This window comes from Fundulus heteroclitus, chromosome 5, assembly GCF_011125445.2.
Source record: "Fundulus heteroclitus isolate FHET01 chromosome 5, MU-UCD_Fhet_4.1, whole genome shotgun sequence".
NCBI classification, from domain to species: domain Eukaryota; kingdom Metazoa; phylum Chordata; class Actinopteri; order Cyprinodontiformes; family Fundulidae; genus Fundulus; species Fundulus heteroclitus.
The window spans coordinates 34,541,423-34,567,451 of NC_046365.1; the positions used below are offsets into that span (position 1 = coordinate 34,541,423).

Sequence of the window (26,029 nt, forward strand, 5' to 3'; positions counted from 1 at the left end):
GTAGAAAATATATAAAAGAGAGGAAAGAGCTGGAAAGGGTAATGGGGAGTTCAGTAAATATGGCTGATTTATTAGGGAAGCATCAATCAGATAAAATAATTAAAGCACTTATTAAATATTTAAAAGATTTAAAGATATATGGGAAAATTAATTTCTGAATTACATCTCTCCGTCCAGTTGATGGCGGCAACGCACAAAGTTTGTAAACTGCCAGAAAACACTATAGAAGAAGAAGAAGACTAAAAATATTTCCCTGTGCGTGTATATAGGTATGTATATGTATGTGTGTATGTATGTGTATATATATATGTGTGTGTGTGTGTGTGTGTGTGTGTGTGTGTGTGTGTGTGTGTGTGTGTGTGTGTGTGTGTGTGTGTGTATATATATAGATAGATATATATGGGTATATGGATAGATATGGATATATAGATGTATGTATGTATGGATATATATAGATATGTGTATGTATGGATATATATAGATATAGATAGATATATGTATATATAGATAGATTTATAGATATAAATATAGATATGTAGATATATACAGGTATATTAATAAAGTAATTATCACATTGATAGGGCCCATGCTACATACTCCGGTACAGTAGGTGGCGGTATGCACCTAAAAGCTAAGGTTGCAATCTGCCAGTAAACAAAAAGAAGAAGAAGAAGAAGAACTCTATTTCCCACAACTACCTGGGTGGGGCACGCACGCAGCGTCCTGACGCATAGCTGAGTCTGGTTGAAGCAGTCCGGCCAGAGGCCATATTGGAATCTATGCAGTCGGCTTACACTTTGACGGGACTCGGGTTTCTGTCGCTCTGGGACCCTCCTCGTCGCTCTCCCGGCTTCGCGTCCGTGTGTTCTCTCCCGACATTCCGCTTGAGACTCGGCCAAGTCCCGAGGGCACGTTGTCTCGCCTCCTCTGCTGAAGAAAATGAGTCCGACCGATGCTAAGCGGGGGGCTAAACGCAGGAAGAACAAGCGGGGCGGTGGCAGTAGCTGCAGTGCTGTCTGCAACAGCGGCAGCGGCAAGGCCGGGGCTGCGCCGGCCCTGGGCTGTGCGGGAACAGCAGCACCTGCCTCCGTCGTCAGCTTCCTCACATCTGGCGGCGCGGGCAGCGGGAACATCGGGTCCGGCGCGGGCATCAACGGAGAGGTAAGACCTGCACCTCGATAAATGTCCAAACGGCAGCGAGCAGCTAACATTGTTATAATCAACGACACATCTGATCCGGGCCCAGATCTTCTACTCCCCCCCTCCTCCTCCTCCTCCTCCTCCTTCAGCAAGGCTGTCATCTAAGAGTAGCTGGTAATTAATAAGCTTTAATTACACCTTAATACACTCGTGGCGTCCGGAAACGTCAGCATCGGGCAGCAAACCGTGTCGCCCGTAACATCTGTGGATGTTTCGAAATTAGCATGACATCCCCTGCCCGCAAACATTAGGCTAACTTTCTTGGCCGCACACCGACTACCTTGCGTTAGCTGAAGCCGAGCCGGGCTGCATCGACGCCAGGGGGGAAACAACCATTATGAGCCGACACGACGAGCCGATCCGTGCAAGGTGGAGATTAAGATTATGCGGGGAGCAGCGATCAGGTTCGGCGCAGGTGGTTTACTGTGTTGCTGGCTGTGTGGGCTAGCCCCGGACGGTGGCTAATGCTAACAGGACTAAACAACTCAGGTTTTCCCTTTCGGCTTTCGGTTTGCTTTTAGAGCTTGCGTGTCATGTTTTGAAAGATCTCGTTAGATCCGAGACGCAAGAAAAACACAACAACTAAAGCCCAGGATCCGTGAATAAACGCGGCCAAGTCGTTCACCGAAGGTAAACAACGCGACGCGCAGAGTGACACTGCTTCCTTCCTAGGAGCTGTCTAAGCTCCTAGGAAGGTTGTGGGTTCAGAAGTTGGTTATACACGTCAGATGTGAACCCGGCGTTTTGTTTATTTGGTCAACCTTTATTTGTAAAAAAAAAAAAAAAAAAGTCCCTTTTTAGATTAACATCTTTTTTTTTTCCTTTGGAAGTGTCTCGCCATGAAGGGACGACATTACAACAGATGAACAAGATGAAACAAGTCAGAGTCAACATAATGTAGGGGCCAAGCTCCAGCTTATAGGGTTTCTGCTGCTCTCCTCTGCTGCTGAAGACTCTGCTGAGCTTAAAAGTCTCCCACACAGATGAACAAAGCGTTTGGCTACAGGAGACGCTGAATGTTGAGCAAAATGCAGAATATTAAAACATATTAGGAACCATAAGCAAATGGATCTTTAGTGTCGTGGTTATCCAGTACAAATCTGTCACCGTTCGTGTTATTATTTGCGGTTTTGTTTAAATGCGTTAAGTATTATTACATGCTGGAGACTGGACACTGTAGCATAAAGGTTTCTCTGCTTGTTAAATGTTTAATATTATTATTATTATTATTATTATTGTCTTTTATTATTATCAGTAGCAGCGATAATATTCATCACACCACTGCAATTTATTGGATCCCTCCCTCATCAACACGCAGAAGAATATCATCTCTACTAGGGCTGGACAATTAATCGCATTTGCAATATAGTCGCAATTTTTAAGAAACGCAATTTCCAAACTGCAGAGGTCTGCAGTTTTTGTCCACGTAACAATGAATGGATCAGACGCGTCCTGTAGGTGTCGGTAAATATGTTTAAAGTGGGTTTGCCTCCTCATGGAAGGGAAGAGAGCTGCAGCAGTGAGATAATCTAATGTATTACTTGTTTATATAATCAATCCTTTTTTTATTTATTTTTTACCAGAAACTTTCAGGAATCTCACCATACCATCAGGTAGCGGTCAAACATTTTAATACATAGACTTGTTTGTTTGTTTGTTGCACTTTATGCTCTACAAGGGTTGGTGTCCAACGCAACAAAGTATTTGCTTGAATACTTTGATAAGTAAATAATAATAAAAAAGCAAACAAAAAAACAAAACACATTTTCTTGTTTTAAATTGTCCTTGTTTATAAATATCTTTATCTACTGGGCAATTTTGTTGCTTGTGGTTGATGCAGAGAAAAGTCAAAATCAAATCCCAATTATGGTTGAAAGAAAAATCACAATTTTGATTTTTGGCAAAATTTAACAGCATTACATTATTTCAGTTCAAAATAGTGACTATATCTCAGTAACTTTAGTTGTGCTTATAATGTGAGTATATCTAATAATAAAGGAATAACTTCAAGCAAAACTCACTCGCATTGCAAAATGTTCATATAAATGTTAATATTAATTCCGCTAATTTGTAAACAAACATTTATTTCCCTGGACTTCAAAATTAAGACTAATCCTGTTCTGATAATAAAAGTGCACGCTAATCTTTGCCATTTTTCACTAAATGCTCAACACGAAACCTGAAAGAAAAGCTTTCATCCAGCCAAAAAACAACAAGTATTTATTGGATGATGCTCTCTTGATAAGGTCAGCCCCTGAGGTTGAAATACCAACATTATCTAAAGATATGGTAGTGATTTCTGCCGTCATCGGCATGAAGAAGCACTTTAGCTCTGCAAGTCTTCCCAATGTTATTAAAAAAAGGTAAATAAAAAAAAGAGCGTAAAATATTAATGTGTTTTTTCTCTCTATTTGTCTTTTCAAGTTGCAGTTATGATGATGACGCCCAAACAATAATTGCTTTTGCTTCTGTAATTCTGGTGCTTACATTTTATTTCTCGATGTAAATGTAACACCACATAATGGAAACTGTAGACGTATTAATTGGTATTTATGTCTGTTAATCTGGGGAATTTTTTTGCTCTCTGTTTCAGTTTTTACATATATAAAAATTTTTTATTGTAATTTGATGAGCATTTTTAAATCTAATTAGTGCACCGGGGTTATATTGTTGAAATTGGCAGTGCACCATAGACTCAAAATAAAACCACCAGTGGCAATAATAACCAAATCAATTTAATTAGTCTTGACTTTTTCTTGATTTTTTTTTCTGTGTGTTGTTAAAAAGTGCCCATTTTAAAATGATATATGTTTTTTTTTTTTTTTTTTTCCTTTAGGTCAAAGTGAACAGCAGTGTTACGCCTCAGTTTGCAGAAGGACCAGTTAACGCAGAGTTCTCCGGAGTTCTTCAGGTAAAATTACTCACCCGTCTTATTTATCAAATATTGTGGCGCAGCTTATAGTGGCTACTGTGACAAACTCTGCATATCTGTTTGCTCAAGTGCGGTGTTGCCCCAAATTTACACTGCATCCAGCCCTAGCAAAACAACTCACTCTGGGGAAATTAAAACAGTCAAAAGTGCTTCACTGTTGTTTTTTTAACGCATCCAAATATTTTCACGTGTGTGATTTAATGTTTAATCGTTAGGTTTTCATTACCTAAGTTAATGTGTGTAGCCCAATAATATTCATCTAATGTATTCAATTACTGATATACACTCAAATATATTTATATATAGATAAATGCACATATATTTATTAATGTTGCGAGGGCTTTAAGAAAATCAAGTCCATCTTTAGTGAATTATTTTGAAAATACTGATGTGGTACTCGTTCAGTTTCCTGCCAGCGCTGTGTGATCTGTGTATAGTGAGTCTGGGCCAATTATGATGCGTATTAGGGAAAAGCTCTGCTGGGTCAATGTTATGAAAATAGTTTCTGATATGAACCAATTTTTGTTTTATTTATTTTGTATTTTATGAAAAGATTTTCACAGGTATGAACAGAGCTGGTTGTGTTTGTCCCAATAAAAATCGGGGGGTTGCACGTTGGGTCTCAGAGCTGCAAGATGGTGCACAGTTTTGTTTTTATTTTCATTAAAACAATCGTAAGTTATTGTTCGATATTGCTCTTTGCGACATTCTTAAAGCTACAGAGGGCTACTGGGTTTTTCAGCGTAATGGTGGATGCATTCCCACAGAGTAGCGCTGCGTAGTGCAGCTCAAAGGGGGCTGTTCAACAAGCTAATAAAAGCTAGCGCTAACTAATGTTGTTCGGGAGGTTTACGGCTGCGTTGATGTACGTTCAAGAGCTTTATTGGCTGTTCTGTGTTGCTCTCAAACATCCGTGTCGCGCTCTCAAACATCCGTGTCGTACTGACCGTTACGCTGATGGATTTGTGTTGCGGCGTTTGACCGGTTTTCCTAATATCAACATGACCTTATTTTATTTTTCTTATTAAATTCTTTGGAGAATTTACATATGCAGCAATATCAACTATATGAAATGGTTCATACAGTGATGGCATGGGACTTTTAAAGTTGTTTTAATCATATCCAAAAACTAGAGTTGCAAACAAACATCAGCCTATAAATAATTTTCGTTTAGTGGTTTATTAGATCAAATCTCGTTCCGTCCAATTAACTGACAATGTTCGCTTACACTGATCTTCTATGGGTGTTACAGTGTGGCCCCCATCCAAAAGAGGGCGCCGCTGCTCATCCTTAAGCAGACACAGTCTGATGTGGGATTATTTCACTCTGTTTAATGATGACAAGGATGCAAAATGCACTTTATATTGTTCTGTTTTTAAATATAAACTCTCGACAAGTTCTCACCTAAATGGCGCCATTCAGCCATGCTAAAAAAGGTCGCTGGATGGGTCTGAAAAGTAAATAAATATAGTGATAAATTTGCTAAATTGGCATCAGTAATCAGGTGCTTCCTCAGATCAGAAGTATTACAGCAGCGAGTGTAGTCTGCAGCACATTTTGAAAAGTGGAGCCAAACTTGCTTTGTTTACTCTTACTATTGTGCTTGCAATGCTGTGTTCATGTCCGGCATGGAAAATCGGCCACTCTTCCACTCCCTCAGTGTCACAAGGATGCGTTTAGGTACCGAAACATGGTATCGTTTGATTTTACGTGAATTGGTACTCGCTAGTACCAAAGGGTTTTGGTCGGTAACTATAAAAGTACCAAATTCGGTACCCATCTCTACTGATACATTTAACTATTTTATGGTACGCTAACCTGTTTTGCTATTAAAGACTAGCTAAGGTTTAACTTTAAAAGGTCCCAGTCTGTTAGAATACTGAAACTCAACTGTAGTTTCAAATTCTTCCTTTGCTTAAAGTTTAGTTCGTCTGTCGCAGACGAAAGAGGACGACTGTGAGAAAACCGTGGAAAAATCTTAGATCGTGCGTCGTGATCTGCGGTGTTACGTCACACAGTGAGACAGGGTCTGGACTCTAGTACGGCCATTTTAAGCATCTTGCGACCAAAGATAACCTCCGATCAGTAGAATATCTCACAGTATGCTAATCAGAGCTGTTTTACTGAGCCGCTGTAACGCGATATGAGCACATAAAAAAATAACAAAAACAGAATAAGGTTTGGATTCCTGAGTCAATTCTTGTCAGGAATTATGTCCCGTTTGCTTCGATCAGACAGGTTTGTGTAACCAGATCAAACACATCGCCAAACGGAGCATCAACTCTTCACGGAAGCCTGATGAATGGCAACGGCAAAATAAAATCCAAATTTTCAAAAATATAAATCTTAATAAATTTAAAATTCGATTTAATCGATTAAGTCGGTTTATCGACCAGCCCTAGAGCCTGTAAAACGAGTTTTTATTAGCTACTAATTAGTCCAGCTGTCTGCTTGGCTAGCCACCCTGCTTTACAGACCAAGAGCAGGAAGTAGCGCTGTCACTGCATGCTAGCACACATTAACACCCGGGTAATCCAGAGAGACTGTGTCCCGGTAGAAATTCAAACTTCATGCCATAAAGAACCCATACACGAACGTCTTTGGAAACCTTGATACTGGAAATGATCACTGGCCTAGTTGGGACTGATAATGAAGGGCATGGAGTGTGTTTGTTTTCAGTTTTCACTGAGTATTAATACCTCAAAGCAAATATTAAAAAAAGTTTCCTCTATTTTTTATCATCAACAAAACATTATGTCAGCTGGATCACTGACATAATGTTTACTCGCAACTTCAGATTTCTGATGATGGACTTCTTAAAACCAAAGACATGACCGCTTTAATTTGATAGCATTTATTTGAGCGTAAACATGGAACAGGCGTTGCATGCCTTTCGATACAGTGTTTGTAGGTTTTTTTTGTTTTTATATTTTGCACTATTTTACAAAAACAACAAAATAGTCCAATCGGATGACACTGCAGTGGTAATGGTGGTCGATCAGGTGGGCAGTGCACCAAAATCACAGAACTAGGACTAAACCTAGGGAAATATTAAATATAGGCATTGTTTTTTGTTTTGTTTTTCATCTCCTTTGCTTGAATATAGATGAGCCTCGTGCTTATTTTAAAGATGGGAAAGACCTTTTTTCCTCTTTAGATTTTTTTGTTACTCACCTAAAAACTTAACCTCACCTGCAGACTGAATTCTCACGATATTTGTGTATTCACAAACACATGAGAGTCCGTCTTGTCTCGCTACCGCCTTAACCATCCGAGAATCACAGCTTTATGGTTTAAAGGTGACTAGCCACGTTATTTGAATTTTTTTTTAATTTGTAGATCAGTAGCTCACATTGGTAGCATACCAAGAAGTCCTGCTGGCGTATTAGTTGTTATTTTGGTGTTTTATGCTTTGTTTTTGCTTAATTTGTTACTAAATAAATTCTGTTTTATGTACGATTTTAACGGAAGTACGTACTGCGCATGTGCAGCAGGGGATAAAACAAGGAAGCAGCTAATGGCTGTTAGCGTCTCCCAATGAAACAATGAAGAATGGTCCAAGATCTAGTGGGGGGAAAAACGCAAAAAAATATATATTTTAAGAGGGAAATGCCTGGAATGTCGCTGGGAATAGAGTTTGAACGTTGGTGTCACTGAAGCAGACACTAAACCTGCTGAGGGTCAGATGTGACGCAGAGTTGATTGACGTGAGTAAATGTTCTGATATGAGGTTCTTAAAGGTTTTGTAGATCGGTTTATTTAATTAATAACGGTTGGTCTTTGATCACACTGAGCTGCTGTTTTACTGCGAGGCATTGCAGAGGGTCAGGCTCGGTCCGGCATTATTTACAAGTGATTTATAAATTAAGCAAACCAGCTTTATAGTAGTTCTGGGATACTGTCACTAGATGGCGCCACATCTGTTTATATCTGTTCATCGCGCCCATTGTGGAGCTATATATAGCCTCAAAAAGGACCATCAAAACACTATCAGGATGGAGGCTTGGTGTATATAACTTTATTTTATCATAATCAAACATTTTGTGGTCTTTTTTTAACCATATAACGTGGCTATATAGCTTTAAAGTCACAGCTGGGACGAGAGCAAGAGCTGCCGAACCCGCGGCTAACCCAACATAAACTTGGCAGCACAGGAAGACCGCCGTTTAGCTGCTGCTATCACATTTGGTAATCCACAAATGGTGGATTCTGACAAATCCACTATTTCATCTTTGAAAGAACAGCAAAAAGCGCATTGACCAGCGTAACTTGTGGTTTCTCATGGTGCCTGCTGCTTACATTCTCATTTGATACCGTGATTGGCTAAAACCAACCTTTAGGCGGGCGCTAGGTGTCGCTTCTTCTAATCGGCTCAGAAAGTTCTGCTGCATGTTCCTCTTTTCCCCGGACAGATTCAACAGAAGCAGATTGATAATGTGAAGAACTAAACCAAAAGTGCTAAACATTATCAAGCTGGTTTGCCAGGTCACACAAAACTGTGCCTTATTCTATATTATTTGTTCGTGTATGATGACGTCATATAGATGAAGTTGTGCTGAAAGTTTGCATATCTAACATGGGTATAGTAAGTTTTTTTTTAGTGCCTCTAAAGAAACTCAAAAGTGTTCTTAAAAGAACAAAATAGGCTTTGACCAATAACCATTAATAGTAGTTAAGAAACATGTCTGTGTACCCCTTCACTCATGTTTTTATCTGTCTTTCCTTCACCTGCCGTCCCCCTTTAGACGCCGTTCACGTTTGGCCTTAACCAGCGGGCGCCGTACACGGCTGGAGATCGTTGTCTTTTGTGCCGATGCGAGCGAAAAGACAGCGTCGTGCCTTCGGAAGCTGGCATCTCTGGACAGAACGGCACGGCGCAGCCCTCCAACACACCCAGTGCCCTCCAGCTGCCTCTGTGGGTATGCTCCGACTGTAGACGGACGGTGGAGAAGGAAGACAGGCGTACGACTCTGGAGCAGTCGTTAGGGGTGAGCGGGCTTTAGATAAGGACAATCGAATTATGTCATTACAGGTAACGTGTGGTTATATCCAGATTTCTCTCATCACTGCGGCCAGATATTAACCTGACTCGTGCCAGACGCATGTTGCTCAGCCTAGCTCCACTTACATCCATCTGGGACATCGCCCATAGAGAGTGATTTCTTCAACCAATTTTATGGTCTGGCCAATCAGGACGCAGGGCTGGAGTTTCATAGATGTGACGTAGTGGAGAAGCGACCGTGAGACTGTTTTGATTCAGACAGCAATGGCGGCTCGCATCGAGGAAGCAAGCGTTAACATTGATGCTGCTATTTCCTCCGTGTTGTCCAATCTACCTAATATTGTTTCATGAAAAGAACATCAGAGAACGCCTCTGAAGGCTTTTGTTGGTGGAAACAATGTTTTCACCCTTCTCTCGACTGGATTTGGCAAGTTTTGTTTTCCGGTTGGCGGTTAGCGGTTAGCTGTTAGCGCTAACCATGTTAGGAGGCCTTTAGTCCTCAACGCGGTCGGCCCGGGATCGACTCCGACCCGCAGCGCTTTGCCACCTGTCCTTCCTCCCTCTTCCTGTCAGCTCACTGTCAATAAAACGCGTGCCACTGGAGCCACAAACACATAAAAAAAAAAAAGTGTTTTTTTTTTTTTGTTTTTTCCTGCGTCGCTCTCACAGCGTCACGGGTTAGCTTCGGTGTGAGTGGTTGAAATAGCACGTCGATAAAGATGACAGACAAATGTCTTATCCAATCATATGTAAGAATTTTTGATAAGGCCCACCCTTCAATAAAGGCAATTCCTATGGAGAGGTCCCAGATGTATGTGAGTGGAGCTAGGCGGAGCGAGACATGCATCTGGCTTGAGTCAGGTTAGCCAGATATGGCTCTGTGGAAAAAGTCTTTTGTTTTTTCCTCTCTTACAGATTTCTTCAAATCATTAAAGATATTTTTTAGATCAAAGACAACTTGAGTAAATAAAAAGTAGTTTTTTAAGAAAGTTGTTGAAACTGACCTGCCCCTATGTGACAGTACAATCCCTCCCTTCTTAAATTGGTGCTTACAACACAAACCACTCAGAATTGTTGCTCATGAACCCAGCGGCTAGGGGAACTAATCGATTCAGAGGATTTTCTGAATCAATATTGATTGGGGGGAAAAAAAGTATTGCCATGCTTTGATGGGTCGATGTTTCTCCCCACCCCTAATCTAAAGCGCTTTTTAATAATAATAAGAGCCTGGACATAAAGGGCATCCAAGAGAGGGCCTGGAGACCAAACCACGGATGTCCAGAAACGAAGTCTCGTCTCACATTTCCCAGAAAACATCTTGTTTGTCGTTTCTGTTCTTTTCCATGCTGTGTAAAACTAACGCATCATTTTGGGACGAGGACATCCTCCATGCAGCTGGACACGCCGGTAGTTGTGTGATTGCATGGGGCTACTTCGCTGCTTTACGACCTGGATGAATTGTGGTAATTGGTGGAACTATTGAGTCTGTTGTTCTACCAGAGAACCCTGAAGGAGATTGTCCAATCATCAGTTCGTGTCACGCTCTCAGGCAGGGGTGTGGTGCCCTCAAGCCACAATCCACCACCTAAACTTTTATTTTATGCCGTTACTCTTCTTGTTTAATCAGGCTTGCATTGGTGTAGATTTTAAAATGACAATATCTATAACGATTATTATTATTTTACATAAAGTTAAGGGGAACTCTGACCTAGTTCAAAGGTCTGTACTGGTAGCTCTTCGTATGACACAACACCAATGACAGCTGGTGACCCCTGCTCTAGGGCAAAGGTCTTCAATTCCTCGTGATTCAGTGTCCTGGAACTTTTAGATGTGTCTCTGAGCCAACACATCTCCATCAAATGGCTGAATTTCCTCCTCAGCATGCAGCCAAGTTCACCAGAGTCCTGCTAATGATGATCTGATTGATTTGACGCATATAAAAGTTGCAGGACACCGGACTGAGATCGAAGGTCCCTGCTCTAGGGTTGTACAGCCGCACAATGATCCAAAGCACATCAAGTCCACCTCTGAAAGGCTAAAAAAAACAACAACAACAACTAATATTGTTGAGTGGTCTAGTCAAAGTCTGGGATTTAAATTTGATTGAGCAGACACCATCCGTGCCTTTAAAATCTCTTCTATTTGGCTTAATTGAAACAGGAAGTACTTTACAGCACACGTTTATTATTTCTGCCAAGTGTAGCACAACAAGTTACCTGGAAATTAATTTCTATGAAGGGTCAGATTGGTTTAATACCATTTTCTCCTTTAATAAATCAAATATAAGCATTTGAAGATATTGTTTTTTCTATTTGCTCATCAGCAAAATTAGTTTTATCTGACACATTTAAGTATGACAAGAAAGCAAAACATAGGAGGAATCTCTAAGGCAGAAAACACTTTAGCACAGCTGCTGCTGTTTGAATGGATAATGCATTGCGTGTGCATTCCTGGTAAGTCTGGTTCTCATGGAGAACAGGAAAGATGATGCAGCTGTCTTGATTTGCAGCTGTTGGCGTAATAAAACAGCAATGATATTTGTGAAAGATCAATATTAAAACTGCTCTCAAATCCGAGGTAGAGAGACTAGAGTCTTCTAGCTAAAAACAAAAACATCTAGTTTGGGTTGTAGCATCTCCTGAAACGTGTTTGAAATGTATGTGTTGTTTACCAGGTTATTAAAATGTTTGATTTAATGATTGCTCTCTCTCTCTCTCTTTCGCTCATCCGCTGTGTTTCCAACAGAGTCAGGACTTTCTGCTGCACATGCCCGCCAGTAACGGAAACCTGGATCAGACTGCAGCCGCAGCTGACAGGCTCACCACCGCTGCGGCTACGCTACCCGTGCTCCCCGCCCCGGACCTCACCGCGCCGATGCCTCCTGACACCGTGTGCAGCTGCGAAACCTGCAACGAGAGACGGTAGGGCTCACGACCAAGCGGCCCGCGGGGACGTTCTTTTTTTTCCCCCCGTTTTTTTCTTTACGCGCGTCTGTTAAAACGACAGGGAGATATCCGCCGAATCGGAGAGGGAGTCGCAGCAGCTGCAGAACCACTGGTCTGAGGTCCGTTACCTGGTGCGCTGCATCTACCGGCAGGCGGGAACACCGCTTGCAGACGACCAAGACCAGCCCCTGGAGAGGGACAAGGAGGGCATGAAGGAGCTGGTGGACAGGTGAGCAGAGTCTGTGTCTGTCCACTAGAGGTCTCTCTCGAGTTGCAAAAAAAGCCTTTGCTAAACAGAGCGTATCAGTTACACTGAGCTATATAATACACTGGAGTGCTGATTTTGCCGAAAAACTGAAGTCACTGGCCGCCATCTTGCTACTCCCTACTCTCACAGAATCCCATAGGATTTGGTTGCAACAACAAGCAGTTTTCTGGCTGAGTGAAAACGTTTCATAGGTAATTCTACAGTCAGTGGATGTACTAACACTATCAGCTACTAGGAAATTAGGTGCTGAAATATTTTACATGTTATTCATATTAAATATATGTATATATAAGTATGTGTATATGTATATACGTATATATATGTATACACATATGTAAATATATGTTTTTGTATATTGTTATTTATATATTTATAAATGTTAAACATATATATTTAAAAGAATAAAATGCAAAATATTTCAGCACATGACTTTCTCAGTACTTGATATTTTTAGAACATAACATAAAACTATATGGCACTTGACATTTTAAAAGTCTTAATCTCCCCCTGAACATGAGAAAATCCTCGTTATTCGATGCTGTAGCGCACATATTCCCTGGTTACTGGGGGGAAATAGGGAGTACCAATATGGCGGCTGATGGCTTCAAAGCGACTCGTTCAAACAGACGGTGATTAGCACTCCAGTGTATTATATAGCTCAGTGATCAGTTACAGGACTGTCTCAGAAAATTAGAATATTGTGATAAAGTTCTTTATTTTCTGTAATGCAATTAAAAAACATGAAATGTCATACATTCTGGATTCATTACAAATCAACTGAAATATCGCAAGCCTTTTATTGTTTTAATATCGCTGATTATGGCTTACAGCTTAAGAAACCCAAATATCCCATCTCAAAATATTAGAATATCGTGAAAAAGTATACTAGTAGGCTATTCAACTAATCACTTGAATCGTCTAATTAACTCGAAACACTGCAGGGTTTCCTGAGCCTTGAAAAACACTCAGCTTGGTTCAGTAAACTAAATCACAAGTACGGTAGTGGTTAAGAGACGACATAAGATTCTCACAGTAACTGGTGTACTGACCATGGCATTACTGTCCTTGATTGGCCTGCCAATTCCCCTGACCTGAACCCCATAGAGAATTTGTGGGGTATTGTGAAGAAGAAGCTGAAAGACACCAGAGCCAACAATGCGAATGAGCTAAAGGCCGCTATTGAAGCATCCTGGGCATCCATAACACCTCAGCAATGCCACAGGCTGATTGCCTCCATGCCACGCCGCATTGATGCAGTAATCTGTGCAAAAGGATTCCCAACCAAGTACTGAGTGCATTAATGGACATTTTCAAATGGTTGATTTTGTTTTGCTGTTATAATTATTATTTTTTTTACTTGGTCTGAGGAAATATTCTAATATTTTGAGATAGGATTTTTGAGTTTTCTTCAGCTGTACGCCATAATCAGCGATATTAAAACAATAAAAGGCTTGCGATATTTCAGTTGATTTTTAATGAATCCAGAATGTATGACATTTCATGTTTTTTAATTGCATTACAGAAAATAAAGAACTTTATCACAATATTCTAATTTTCTGAGACAGCCCTATACATGAGACTGAAATATCCAGCTGCTCTTTTTCAACATAGTTGTAATTCCTAAGCATATTTAGTTCTAAGTTCTGTGTTTTTTTTTGTTTTGTTTTTTATTTCGTGCAGGCTCTGTGTAAAAGATCCATATCAGCTCTACCAACGGTTGGAGCAGCAGGCTCGAGAATATGTCTTAGAAATGAAGGTGCGGCTCCTGAAGCACCTCTCCGGAGGCTCCAAGCCTGCGGCGCCTGCAGCGGGGACTGCAGCCGCAGCTCAGGGTCCTCCTCAAGCCCACCAGTTCATCTCGCTGCTGCTTGAGGAGTACAACGCCCTCTGTCAGGCGGCCCGCACCATCAGCAGCTTCCTCCTCACGCTGGTCAGTGCAGGCGTCCTCGTTTTAAGCCCGTTTTGCGCAGCGACGGTGTTGCCCTACCTCCTTCATCCCTCTCTTCTTGTTCCAGGAGAACGAGCACCTTCAGAAGTTTCAGGTGACGTGGGAGCTGCACAACAAGCACCTTTTTGAGAATCTGGTTTTCTCTGAACCCATCCTGCAGAACAGTTTACCAACACTTATTGCACAGCTGAAGTAAGATTTTGATTCTGTCTGAAAATACGTGATGTGTTCAGTGTCTTTTCAAATATGCAATATCTTGTTTTTTTTTCTTCCTACTAACACTCAACGGCATTTTAAGTAAAGTGCTTAATTTTTCTCTCCAGACATGGTACAGCATCTCATGACTCGTATAATGAAGACATGTATCGGACTTTGTTGGAGAGATACCAGCAGCTGCAGCAGCAGATGGCCTCCGTGGCTGTTGAGTGGCAGGAGTGTGAGAAGAGGATCGACGATTACGTAGACGAGCAGGTATTCGCCTCAGAGATAAAACACAAAGACGGACCTAAACATTTTAGTTTGAGGGCGATTCTCAGTGTGTTGTCTCTTTCTTTTGTAGTTACTTTTTAAGGTGGAAGGTCAGAGTCTGACCAACCAAAAAACAGAGCCACACAAGTCCTTGATCAGCAAAAATGTAAGTTTAAAATTCAGTCACAAGATTATTACTCTCTTTCTATCTTTGTTATTGGTAAAACCTTTTTTTCTTTTCTTTTTTTGTTGTTGTTGCTTTCCTCATGTTTTCACGCCAAGACTTTAAAGACAAAGCAGCGGATGCTGAAGGAGGATTGGGAGTTCTTCAAGCAGCGAAGGTTCATTGAGGAGCAGGTAGGTGGTACCGGTTTGAGACAGTCGTGTTTGAGCTAAACCGGCATTTAAATGCAATATGTTTATTTTTTTTGTTTGTTTGTTTTGTCATCATCATAGTTACCCAACAGTAAAAAGCCCTCCACCGGAGATAACAATTTCACAGACACTATGAGGATGCTCTCATCTCGTCTTAGTATTCCAGATTGTCCAAACTGTAATTATAGAAGAAGGTAGGTTTCCGTCATTTATTTTATATTCACTGCAGTCATTTCTAGACAGACATGTTATTTATTTTATGTATATGTCAAATACCTGTATTCACTCCCAGAATGTTGGTTGTTGTGACGCCTCTTAATCACTTAATACATCTTCATGGGTGAAAATCTTTGTTGACTTTATTGCTGATTGGATATTTTATAGGTTGCAAAAGCAAATTTAGTAGCATTTTAGAACCTCTTTGGGCTGAGTTCTTAATCAAAATATATTATTATTGCAGCATCAGGGTGTAAAATATTCAGGGTTAGGCTGTACACTGCAAAAACGGATCTAAAAATAAGTAAAATGTTCTTAAAATTAGTGTATTTATCCTTGATTTGAGCAGGTAAATAAGACTATTTGCCAATGGAATGAGTATTTTGACCCCTAAAATAAGATATTTAGACATCCTGCACTTGAAATAACATGAAGATGAATTGTTCCTATTTTAAGTGCAAACATCTTATTCCATTGGCAAATCATCTTATTTACCTGCTCAAATCAAGGACAAATACATTCATTTTAAAGAATATTTTACTTATTTCTAGTTCCGTTTTTGCAGTGTAGTTGTTGGAGCCCTTGAGATTTTCTGGAACTGACCTAAAGAGGCAGCGCTCTTTGCCCAACAGGTGCACGTGTGATGACTGCAGTCTCTCCCACATCCTAACGTGTGGAATCATGGACTCGCCCATCGCTGAGGACCTCCACATCAAGCTGCCCTTACAGGGGGAGCAGAATCGGGACTACCTGTCAGAGGTGCACCCACCCAGCCTCTCCTCGGGAAGTTCGGCTTCCGGCTCAAACTCCAGCTCTCCCATTACAATCCAGCAGCATCCGAGGCTCATCCTGCCCGAAGGCGACGTCAGCACTTTGTAAGCACGCCTGTCACACGTCTCATGATATTTAGCTGAGGGCGTGGCTTCAGGTTTGCTGCACTTTAAAAGTCTGCAATTTACCCCCATGCATCATAAAAAAAAAAAAAAAAACATGCATGGCTTAAAAAAAACTACGGAAGTTATCAAAGTAGAGATTTAGTCTAAAATTTTGCCGCCTGTGTTTTGGTTTATGGATCCTGACGTCGAACCAGGAAATAAAAGCCAACTAATTAAAAAAACGAACAAGAGAGGGCTTTTAAAACTGTATTTTTGGGGATGTAGACACATTTAAACACGGCCAGTGGGTTTTAAAGTATAGGTTTGGATTTGGCTGCCCAACAAGGCATTTAAATAACAGTTTTTTTTTTTTGTTTTTTTTGTTTTTTAAGTAGAATAAAGGGCTGAAATTGAACAATAATTTCTATTTAGGCCAGTCCTGATGTGACAATAAGTCGATCTAGTTCAATCCAGATTTCAAAGAAGCTGCGGAAAGACCCTTTACTAATATCTAGAAAATCACATTTTAACATAGAAAATGTTGGAACCCTGTAAAACACCTGTGCGTATTTTGTGTTGCACTGTTAGGGGCTGTTTGACGTTACTCGTGCGTTTTTACTTTTAAACAATGATTAAACCTCTGATTGTTTAACCCGACTACACCTTCCTCTCTCACCGTAGCATGAGCGACGATGATGAAGGGCCTCCATTGTCCAACAAGTTCAGGAACATCTACCCTATGAGCGGCTACGAGGACAGCAGTGTGATGTCAGCTGCGGTGAACGGACTTCATCACAACATCAACGGGGAGGGCGTGAACGCGACGCTGAAGGCAGGGGTGAGTTATCTGCTCGACCGAATTACCCAAGACGGGGCTGTGAATTTCCCCGCTGCGTTTCTGGATGATGAAACCGGCTCTGATGATTTAATAACGGGCCGCTCGCTGGTAGCTTGGGAAATGGACAGCTTTCCAGTCGGCTGCTTTCCTAATTCAGCTTTTCATACAGTTGTCTCAGTCCCCTCAGATTACCAGCAGCAGTAGCTCATCGGAGGGTGACGAGGAGGAAGCTAACGGTCAGGCGGGCGGGGAGCCCCCAGGGAAGCAGGAAGTACTTTCCCTGGGAAAAACTAACAGTCCTCCACCCTCTTACCACCACCAACAGGTATTACACCACTTTATGTGACCTTTCTTAGCCTCTCATAGGGCTATAATGTGTCTTGTTACTCCTTTATGGTCTTTTGGATTGTCTCGATCATTTTGGAGACTTAACTTACAGCCTAAAATAACTTTTTTTTTTAGCTAGCTCCTATCCCTAGGCAAGGCATGGCAAATTTATTTGTATGGCACATTTCAGTACAGAGACAATGTAAAGTGCTTTACATGATTAAAATATAGGAAAATAAAACAGAATAAAAGCAAGTAGGAATAAAATGTAGAAACAAAATAAAAAACGGGAAAAATAGAAACTAAAAGCAAACAATAGAAACAGTTGGACTACTACTACATTAGTTGAACTAATGATGTTTTCAGTAAAACAGTTTAACTAGGAACAGTCGAATGCAGTCCTAAACAAACGTGTTTTTAATTTTGATTTAAAGGAACTCAGGCGTTTCGCACTTTTACAGTTTTCTGGAAGTCTGTTTCAGATAAGTGGAGCATAGGAACTAAATTCTACTTCTCCCTACAGACTAAAACCTGCATCAGTGACAAGACTGCTGTCTCACATACACCCATTTAGTGCTTTGTGTGATAATATCATGTTATTATCTATGATGGAATCAAAAGGTCACATTGATGTTATTTACTCAACTTGTATTGGATTAACACATCAGGAAGGAGATATGTAGGTAATAAAGAGAGAACTAATTGTTTATAAGGATAAAAGTAAGCCCTTACGGTACAGTTCCTTGAAAAAGTGTTTATGCTCCTTGAATTTCATCACGTTTTTATGATTTTTATGATACATTAACATAAAGTAGCGTGTGATTGTGAAATGGACAGAAAGTGATACAACTTATTTAAGGGAAAAACACCTGATTAGTGTGTGGTGCGTTGGTATTCAACGCCCCTGAGGTAATACTAGAAGCGGCCTTTGCTTGCTGTATTTATCACAAGCATTGCACATCTAGAGATGGACGGTTATACCTATTCCTTTTCTTTTTTTTTTTTTTTTGATAGAATAGCTCAATCTCAGATCAGATAAAAGGCGTTTACAGCAAATTTTAAGTCTATTCACAGTTTCTTGACTGGAATTAGGTTTGGACTTTGACTAGGCCGTCCCATTCCATTGTAGCTCTGTGTGTAGTTGTGTGGTCATTGCTGGAAGGTGAACCTCTGCCCCAGGTCTCAAATAAATTTGCTCTGTCCCTCTAACCTCCTTTCCTGTCCCTGACGATGGCTTCCCCATAGCATGATGCTGCCACCACCATGTTACTCTGATTAAATTACACAAAGGCGGACTATTAACTAATTAGGTGACTTCTAAATGCAATTGCTTTATTGGAAATGTGAATGTAAACGGGGCTTTTCAAAGTTTTATGGGTCAAACGAGCCAACTCAATTAAAATCCGGGAAGAATTTATGATTTTTTTTATCTTTTTTGTGATTGCAATGTAATAAAACGAGGGGGAAAAAAATAAATGGGTGTAAATTCTCTTTTTGAATATTTAATGCCACCTTTAGGTAGAGCAGGTCCAGCATGCCTGCGAGTGCCACGTCTGCAACCAGGACCCCAACTCCTCCGCTCCGGGCCCCGCCCCCTGCCTGCCCCCCGGTCGGCTCCACGCCGTGCCTCCCCCCACTGTCGGACACCAGTTCTTTACAGACAACAAGGCACCCCCCGCGCACCCCGCCCTGCACTTGTACCCGCACATCCACGGACACCTACCTTTGCAGAACTTCTCCCGGCCCCTCCTCCACCCCACACTCTACCCGCCCAGTCCGCCCCTCACACACAACAAGGTGAGCTGGAGCGTTCTTTCTGGTTTCACTTTCCCCCTTTTTTTAAGGGGAATTTAATTTATTTCCTTATCTGTGGGGGATTTCTTTTAAGGTTCCAGGAACAGCATTAAGCTCACTTATGTTTTAGTTTCGCTTTTTGTCAGTGTGGGTGCTTGCTCCGCCCTAAAGGGGGGACGACCTGATTCTGATCTAGGACCGGCCAGTGCAGCTCAGGGCTAAACCCGACGAGGCGGCGGTCCCTGCTAACGAAAGTTTTTCTCTCTTCAGCCGCTGCCCCCCAACCCAACATCCAACCACTCAGCAGCCAAGCAGCCAGCCTTCAGCACATCCTTACCAGACCACGTGTACCAGAACTGCTTCGGTGGGACAGGCGGCGCGGGCGACTGGAATACCTCACTACAGTGCCTCTCTCTTAAGTTCGAAAACCTTTGGGATGCTGCTGTGATGAAGAGCTGGAATCCGTCGGTGCTGTTGCCCGAATGTTTGCCAGGTGAGCCGCCCGGCCGTAGCGTAATGACGCAACAGTTTGTTCCAAGCACACAGCCCCACAACAAAGCCCCCCCCCTCTTTATTTATGCAGGTGAAATGCTGGGACCCCCGCTCCCCGACGTGCCCCTCCCGCCGACATCCATGGGCCTCCAGGGGGAGCACCCCCCGCTGCCCACGCCCCTGCCCACGTGCTCCGCCTCGTCGCTGTCGTCGTCTCTGTCGTCGTCGTCGTCGTCGTCGTGCTCGTCCGCGGACGCCAAAGAGCCGAGGAAGACCGGCGCCAAGAAAAAGTGTCTCTACAATTTCCAGGATGCCTTCATGGAGACCAACCGAGTAGTGATGGCCACGTCTGCTGCCACGTCCTCCGTGTCCTGCACTGCCACCACTGTCCAGTCAAGTAATAACCCACCCATCCATCTAGCATCTAAAAGACCCAACACTATAGGTAATATAGGAGGTAGTGGTTAGAGTGCTGGTTAGGTTTGTACTCATTTTGAGGCTTTTTTTTTTTTTTTTCTTGATAATGGGTCAACTATACACACATCACAACGGCAGGTGTTATTTAGGATCGTCACCCAATTTAAATTAAAATTTTAGTTTTTTTTGTTTGTTTTGTTTCTCCCTCTGCTTGTTTGGTTTTGTCCTCATCCTTCGTCATGTGACTCGTATGAAATATGAACCCTAATCAAACCACAAGACATTTGAGTAACCTCGTGTCGTATTATTCAGTCAACTCATAGCGCCAATTCATGAAACATGTCATCTCGAGGCACTTTACAAAGTCAAATTTAATCATATTATACAGATTGGTCAAAAAATTCCTATATAAGGGAACCAGTAGATTGCATCAAGTCTTGACAAGCAGCAGTCACTCCTGGAGAAGCGTAGAGCTACAGGGAGAGTCGTCTGCATTGTCCATGGCTTTGCAGCAATCCCTCATACTGAGCAAGCATGAAGCGACAGTGGAAAGAAAAGCCACCCATTAGCGGGAAGGAAAACCTCCGGCAGAACCAGGCTCAGTATGAACGGTCATCTGCCTCGACCGACTGGGGTTACAGAAGACAGAGCAGAGACACAACAAGAGAGACAAAAAAGCACAGAAGCACACATTGATCTAGTAATCTGTTCTACATTAGATGGTTATAGCAGGTGAGCCGTCTTCTCTGGATGATGTCACAGCTAACAGAACGCCAGACCAGGTGTACCTACTATGAAGAGAAAAGAGAGAGAGAGAACAAAAAGTTAAAAGCTGAAATGACAACAGTCATTTCAATGCAATGCAAAACCATGACATGACGTTGCGTTTTAGAATTGCTGAATGAGCTCCTGTCTCCCTTTGATCAGTTCACCGTGCTGCAATTAAACCCGTGTGTCCAGCGCAGCATTGAGCAGAAGTCCTACACATTTTCCATGGCTTTTACAGCGTCAGAATCAGATCAGAAATACTTTAATAATCCCAGAGGGAAATTATTTAAATCATTCCTCCCCATAGATGCAGATCCATCTATTCAGTAGATATGAAATCTCGACATGACCAAATAAAATAAACCCCAGCGTGGAGAACACCTTTTCTGCTATGGCTTTGGAGCGATGGGGTTCTCACCTTTTAAACGTAGTTCTAGATTTAAACAAAAGCAGAGAATGATATTTGTTACTTTTGCTTTGTAATTACAGCGTAAGAAAGCGATGGCAGTTTTCGAGTATAAATGATCAGATCTCAGTAAACAGCTTTAAGATCGAAGGCAGATCTGCTCGGTTTTCTCACTGTGAAAAAAGTTCTTAACTAAAAAGGGGGGAAAAAAAGCTAATTCTGGGACTTTTTCTTGTTTTTTCAGATGAAGTATTTCACAGTTTAGGTAAAGATGATCACAGGCAACCCATGTCAGCACCTCCTAGGAATAACCCAATGGGACTGACGTCTCTTCCTCCGCTCTCCGGCCCCGCTCTACACCCGGCACCCACCTCAAGCCTTCCCACAATGGGCTCGCAGTGCTTTCCAAAGATGGCCTCTCCGCCCCCAGACTTTGTGGAGTCCCATCAGGCTCTCTGCCTCCCGCCCGCTGAACCTCCAGCACCCTCGATGGATGGTCCAGTCAGCGCCCCCACTAGTGTCTGCAGGTATATCTAAGATGTTTGGAGCAAAGGAGGCTTTGTTTCATGTGTTGCAGGATTACGGGAACCCTTAATTTAAAGCAGATGCTTAAATAAACCTTTTTTTTTTTTTCCTTCAGTGACCCCGACTGTGAAGGCCATCGCTGTGAAGGAAATGGATCGCACGAGAATCAGCCGTATGATGGGGAGGAGAGTCCGGACGAGGATAGCTGCTCCGAGCACAGCTCCTCCACCTCCACTTCAACCAACCAGAAGGAAGGAAAGTACTGTGACTGCTGCTACTGCGAGTTCTTCGGACACGGCGGGGTGAGGCGCCTCAAAATGTACCTTTTTTGTTAAAACAATATGTTACTACCCTGAAGAACCTCGCATTCATCTTCGGGCCTTTTTCATGGCCGTTTTTATTTAGCCACCAGCCGCTCCGACCAGCCGGAATTACGCAGAGATGCGGGAGAAGCTGCGCTTGCGCCTCACAAAGCGGAAGGAGGAGCAACCGAAGCGCGAGGAGCAGCAGCCGGTGATAGAAAGAGACGGAGGGGTGGAGGACCACAGGCGGGTGGAGGACCTGCTGCAGTTCATCAACAGCGCAGACAACAAACCTGCATCCAGTTCCAAGGCAGCCAAACGAGCCAGACACAAACAAAAGAAGGTAACTTTCAGTTTCAGGACCTGTCGAAGGTTTGTCGTTATCTTTAAGAAGATTAATTTGTTTCTGTTTAATGTCCTGGGTGAGTGACTATCAACTGCGAAGCCTTGACACAGATTCCTGATTTGGTTTTGGGCTGGACTTTGACTAGGCCATTTTTACACATAAAACTTAGACTTAGACAAACTTTATTGTCATTTTGTATGCACAGAGTGGATTTCAGAATAAAGTAACTTTGCAGGATAATAAAGTAACTTTGCGGGATATAAAGTAACTTTGCGGGATATAAAGTAACTTTGCGGGATATGAAGTAACTTTGCGGAATAAATGAAGTAACTTTGCAGGATATAAAGTAACTTTGCAGGATATAAAGTAACTTTGCAGCATGTAAAGTAACTTTGCAGCATGTAAAGTAACTTTGCAGCATGTAAAGTAACTTTGCAGCATGTAAAGTAACTTTGCAGGATATAAAGTAACTTTGCGGAATAAATGAAGTAACTTTGCGGAATAAATGAAGTAACTTTGCGGGATAAATGAAGTAACTTTGCGGAATAAATGAAGTAACTTTGCGGGATAAATGAAGTAACTTTGCAGGATATAAAGTAACTTTGCAGGATATAAAGTAACTGCAGGATGTAAAGTAACTGCAGGATGTAAAGTAACTTTGCAGGATAAATGAAGTAACTTTGCAGCATGTAAAGTAACTTTGCAGGAAGATAAAGTAACTTTGCAGGACAGTTCCAGGATAAAGTGCACAGTGATTTCACAGTACAGCAATTGAGATGTAAACAATGCAGGACGAATGTGATATAGAGTCCAGTTCTAAACCATCCTAGATACAAGCAGCCGAAATGAGCTTCCTCCAGAGGATGGCCGGGCTCAGCCTTACAGCTGGTTCACACGGCAGGGTTTTAAAATAGTCAGACTATTTTTAAAGGCAGATTTAAAAAATGGTAGCTAGAACAGGTTTGCTCATACAGCGTGTGGTGTCCGGTCAGACGGCGAGCACAACACAGCACGCACAGACAGATTTCACTCAGGATTGTTCAGATATCAGAGGGGAAAGCTGGCAAATCCTCTTAAGATCAAACTTGAGTTCAGAGAAAATAAACATAGATGACCAGGAAGAATAATGGCGACAGTCTGTGGACTGATTATAACAGAGAAAAAAACACAACAAAAAGAAAAGGTGTTGGTTAAAAGAGTGGAGACGGTGCGAACGGGGGGGCTTTACGTTTGGTACACTGATATGGAGGTTGGATGGGTTTTTTTGTTGTTTTTTTCCCCTGGGTTTCACATTTAACAGGCTGCAAGATCGTTTCTCTCTGGGGGACACTCCACACACTGTGATATCGGAGCGAGACGATCCAACATGTTAAACATCCCCGATTTGAGGTTGGAGCGGTCCTGACGCTCCATCGAGTGGACCCGATCGCTCTTACCACATCACACACAGGCAGGATATTCTTTTAAGATTATCTTAAGAGCCACGGGCTAAAAATCCTGCCGTGTGAACCAGCCTTTAGGGTGAGAAGCGCTGTTATCCAGTAGAGCCACTGCTTCTCCACTTTGAAAGAAGCCAGTTGAGGGGGTTTGGGCAGCTGATCAGGGTCTCCCCCTGGGAGCCTCCCTTTGGAGCTTTTCTGGGCATGTCCCCCTGGGAGGCGACCGCCCAGAGCTTGTGTATCCCGTCTGGCCTGGGAACGCCTCTTCGCTAAGGAGAGGGACGCCTGGGTGTCTCTCGTCTGCTGCCAGCGCGATCCGATATCAGATAAGCAGAAGACGATGGATGGATGTTGTGCTACAAGGAGTTGAACCACTGTTCTGATTTTAAGCCTTTCGCAGCCTCTGGCAGGATTTCTTCCAGGATTTTCATACATTTATCTCCATTTTTGTTCTTTTCAACTCTAGCACGGCTTCCCTCGCCATGCTAAAGAAAAGCCTCCCCTCAACATGACGCTCTTCCCTTGATCTGCATTCCTTATGCACACCATGTTGTCTGGTTTTTGTTCTCCTCTGGACAGAGCACCTTTCTCCACATGTCTGCTGCTGTGGGGCTTGTGGCAAACTTTAAAACAGGACTCTCTTCTTGCCACTCTCCCATGAAGACCGTTGACTTTTCAACCGATTGTTTTCACCTGAGCTCTGGTTCTCTGCAGCTCCTCTAAAGTTAGAATTGAACACATTTTTCCCTTTATAGTCCCACAGAGGGGAAATTTGTCTGCGTTTAACCCTTTCCTTTGGGAGCGGCATGCGGCCGACACCTCAAGGGGAGCAAGCTGTGGTCAAGGGTTTTGTTTTGGAACCTGCTGACCTTTGGCTGCTGACCTTTGGCCTGTTAAGTTCGGTGTCGTGGTTTGGAAGCTGTGGCGTTTGAGTGATTGAACATTTGCTGATTTTTATAGCTGGATTTATACTGAAATGAAGTTACATTCAGCAGAACTGTTTATTGTTAAAGTAAAGAGGCTTATATAGAAATGCTAGGCACACTTTTAAGGTTTTTAATTGTTTCGTTTTCCTTCCACATCACAACTGTGCACTACTTTGCTCTCTTTGCAGAGCTTTGCACCTAGAACATAAAGTGTTGATTTGGAGATTACCAACGTCTCTGTGTGTCTTTCTGTGCGTCAGATGGAGGAGAAGGCTCGGCTGGAGGCTGAGGCTCGCGAAAGGGAGGAGCAGCAGCTGCTGGAGGAGCGGCGGCGGCGGCAGGAAGAGGAAGAGGCGGCACTTCAAAAAGAACTGCTACGGCTGCAGGAACTGCAGCAGCATCGGGCTGCCAAAAAGAAAAAGAAAGAGAAAGCGAAGGAGAACACTGCTCCCCCTCCCAACAACCCACAGCCCCTTAAACAGACCGCTCAGAATGTCCTAGATAACCTTCAGAACGGAAACTCGCAGCTGCTCAAAAACCTTATCCGCTTCCCTGACCAGAAAGAGCCCAAGTTAGAAGCCGTAGCCCACCCCAGCTTGCAGCACACCTCAAAGTGCCCTGCGGAAAAGAGGCTTTCCAGCGAGGCCCACATCCCCAGCTCCACAGTTCACCTCTTCAACGGTGCGTCTCCCACGGTTGGCTGTAAAAGCAAAGCCAAGCAGTCAGGGAAGCTGTCGTGTTGTGACTCAGTTGCAAAAAGAGTCCCAGAGTTCCCCAAGAGCTCGGACGAGGCTGCAAAGACTAACGGCACCGCAGATACCAAAGCAACACGAGTCAGAGCCGCTGAGACCCCGGCCTCGCCCCCGACCGCCGAACCACGCAAGGAGGAAAGGAGTAATGGCAGATGTGTCAGTGGAAAAAGGCAGCAACCACAACAGCCCCTTACCCAAGTCAAAGAAGCGAGGACGAGCCCCCCTGTATCTAACCCTTCCCCGTCTCCCCCGCCACCCCCCCACTTCGAGCCCCAACAGAACGGCAAACCGCCCACGGCAGAGTCACCGCAGCCTAAAGGCAAGGCTAAGAAAAGCAAGAAGAAGAAGGGGGACAAGATCAACACCTCGATAGGTGCGTGTCAGTAAGATTCACTTTCAGGGCTAAAATGAGGAAACATGGCCGTCTAGTAGGGGTGTAACAACACATTTGACATTTGACAAGATAGT

General features: G+C 42.8%; 1 protein-coding gene across 4 annotated transcripts in view; it reads left to right on the top strand.

Annotated features, from left to right (window-relative positions):
• Positions 1-738: 738 nt before the first annotated feature.
• Positions 739-26,029, top strand: part of fam193a (family with sequence similarity 193 member A) — a 31,486-nt gene continuing 6,195 nt past the window's right edge. The window contains exons 1-21 of one of the 4 annotated variants that reach the window (XM_036137464.1): positions 739-1,161; positions 4,037-4,111; positions 8,878-9,120; positions 11,880-12,055; positions 12,141-12,308; positions 14,028-14,277; positions 14,363-14,487; positions 14,619-14,766; positions 14,855-14,929; positions 15,046-15,120; positions 15,220-15,332; positions 15,987-16,229; positions 16,911-17,067; positions 17,237-17,392; positions 18,913-19,191; positions 19,459-19,681; positions 19,772-20,125; positions 21,516-21,798; positions 21,912-22,098; positions 22,202-22,441; positions 25,070-25,934. In XM_036137464.1, coding sequence (XP_035993357.1) covers positions 940-1,161; positions 4,037-4,111; positions 8,878-9,120; positions 11,880-12,055; positions 12,141-12,308; positions 14,028-14,277; positions 14,363-14,487; positions 14,619-14,766; positions 14,855-14,929; positions 15,046-15,120; positions 15,220-15,332; positions 15,987-16,229; positions 16,911-17,067; positions 17,237-17,392; positions 18,913-19,191; positions 19,459-19,681; positions 19,772-20,125; positions 21,516-21,798; positions 21,912-22,098; positions 22,202-22,441; positions 25,070-25,934 — 4,657 coding nt within the window. In that variant the 5' untranslated portion in view covers positions 739-939. The remainder of the gene's footprint in view (positions 1,162-4,036; positions 4,112-8,877; positions 9,121-11,879; positions 12,056-12,140; positions 12,309-14,027; positions 14,278-14,362; positions 14,488-14,618; positions 14,767-14,854; positions 14,930-15,045; positions 15,121-15,219; positions 15,333-15,986; positions 16,230-16,910; positions 17,068-17,236; positions 17,393-18,912; positions 19,192-19,458; positions 19,682-19,771; positions 20,126-21,515; positions 21,799-21,911; positions 22,099-22,201; positions 22,442-25,069; positions 25,935-26,029) is intronic. The other 3 variants (XM_036137466.1, XM_036137465.1, XM_036137467.1) reach the window with 3 other exon arrangements.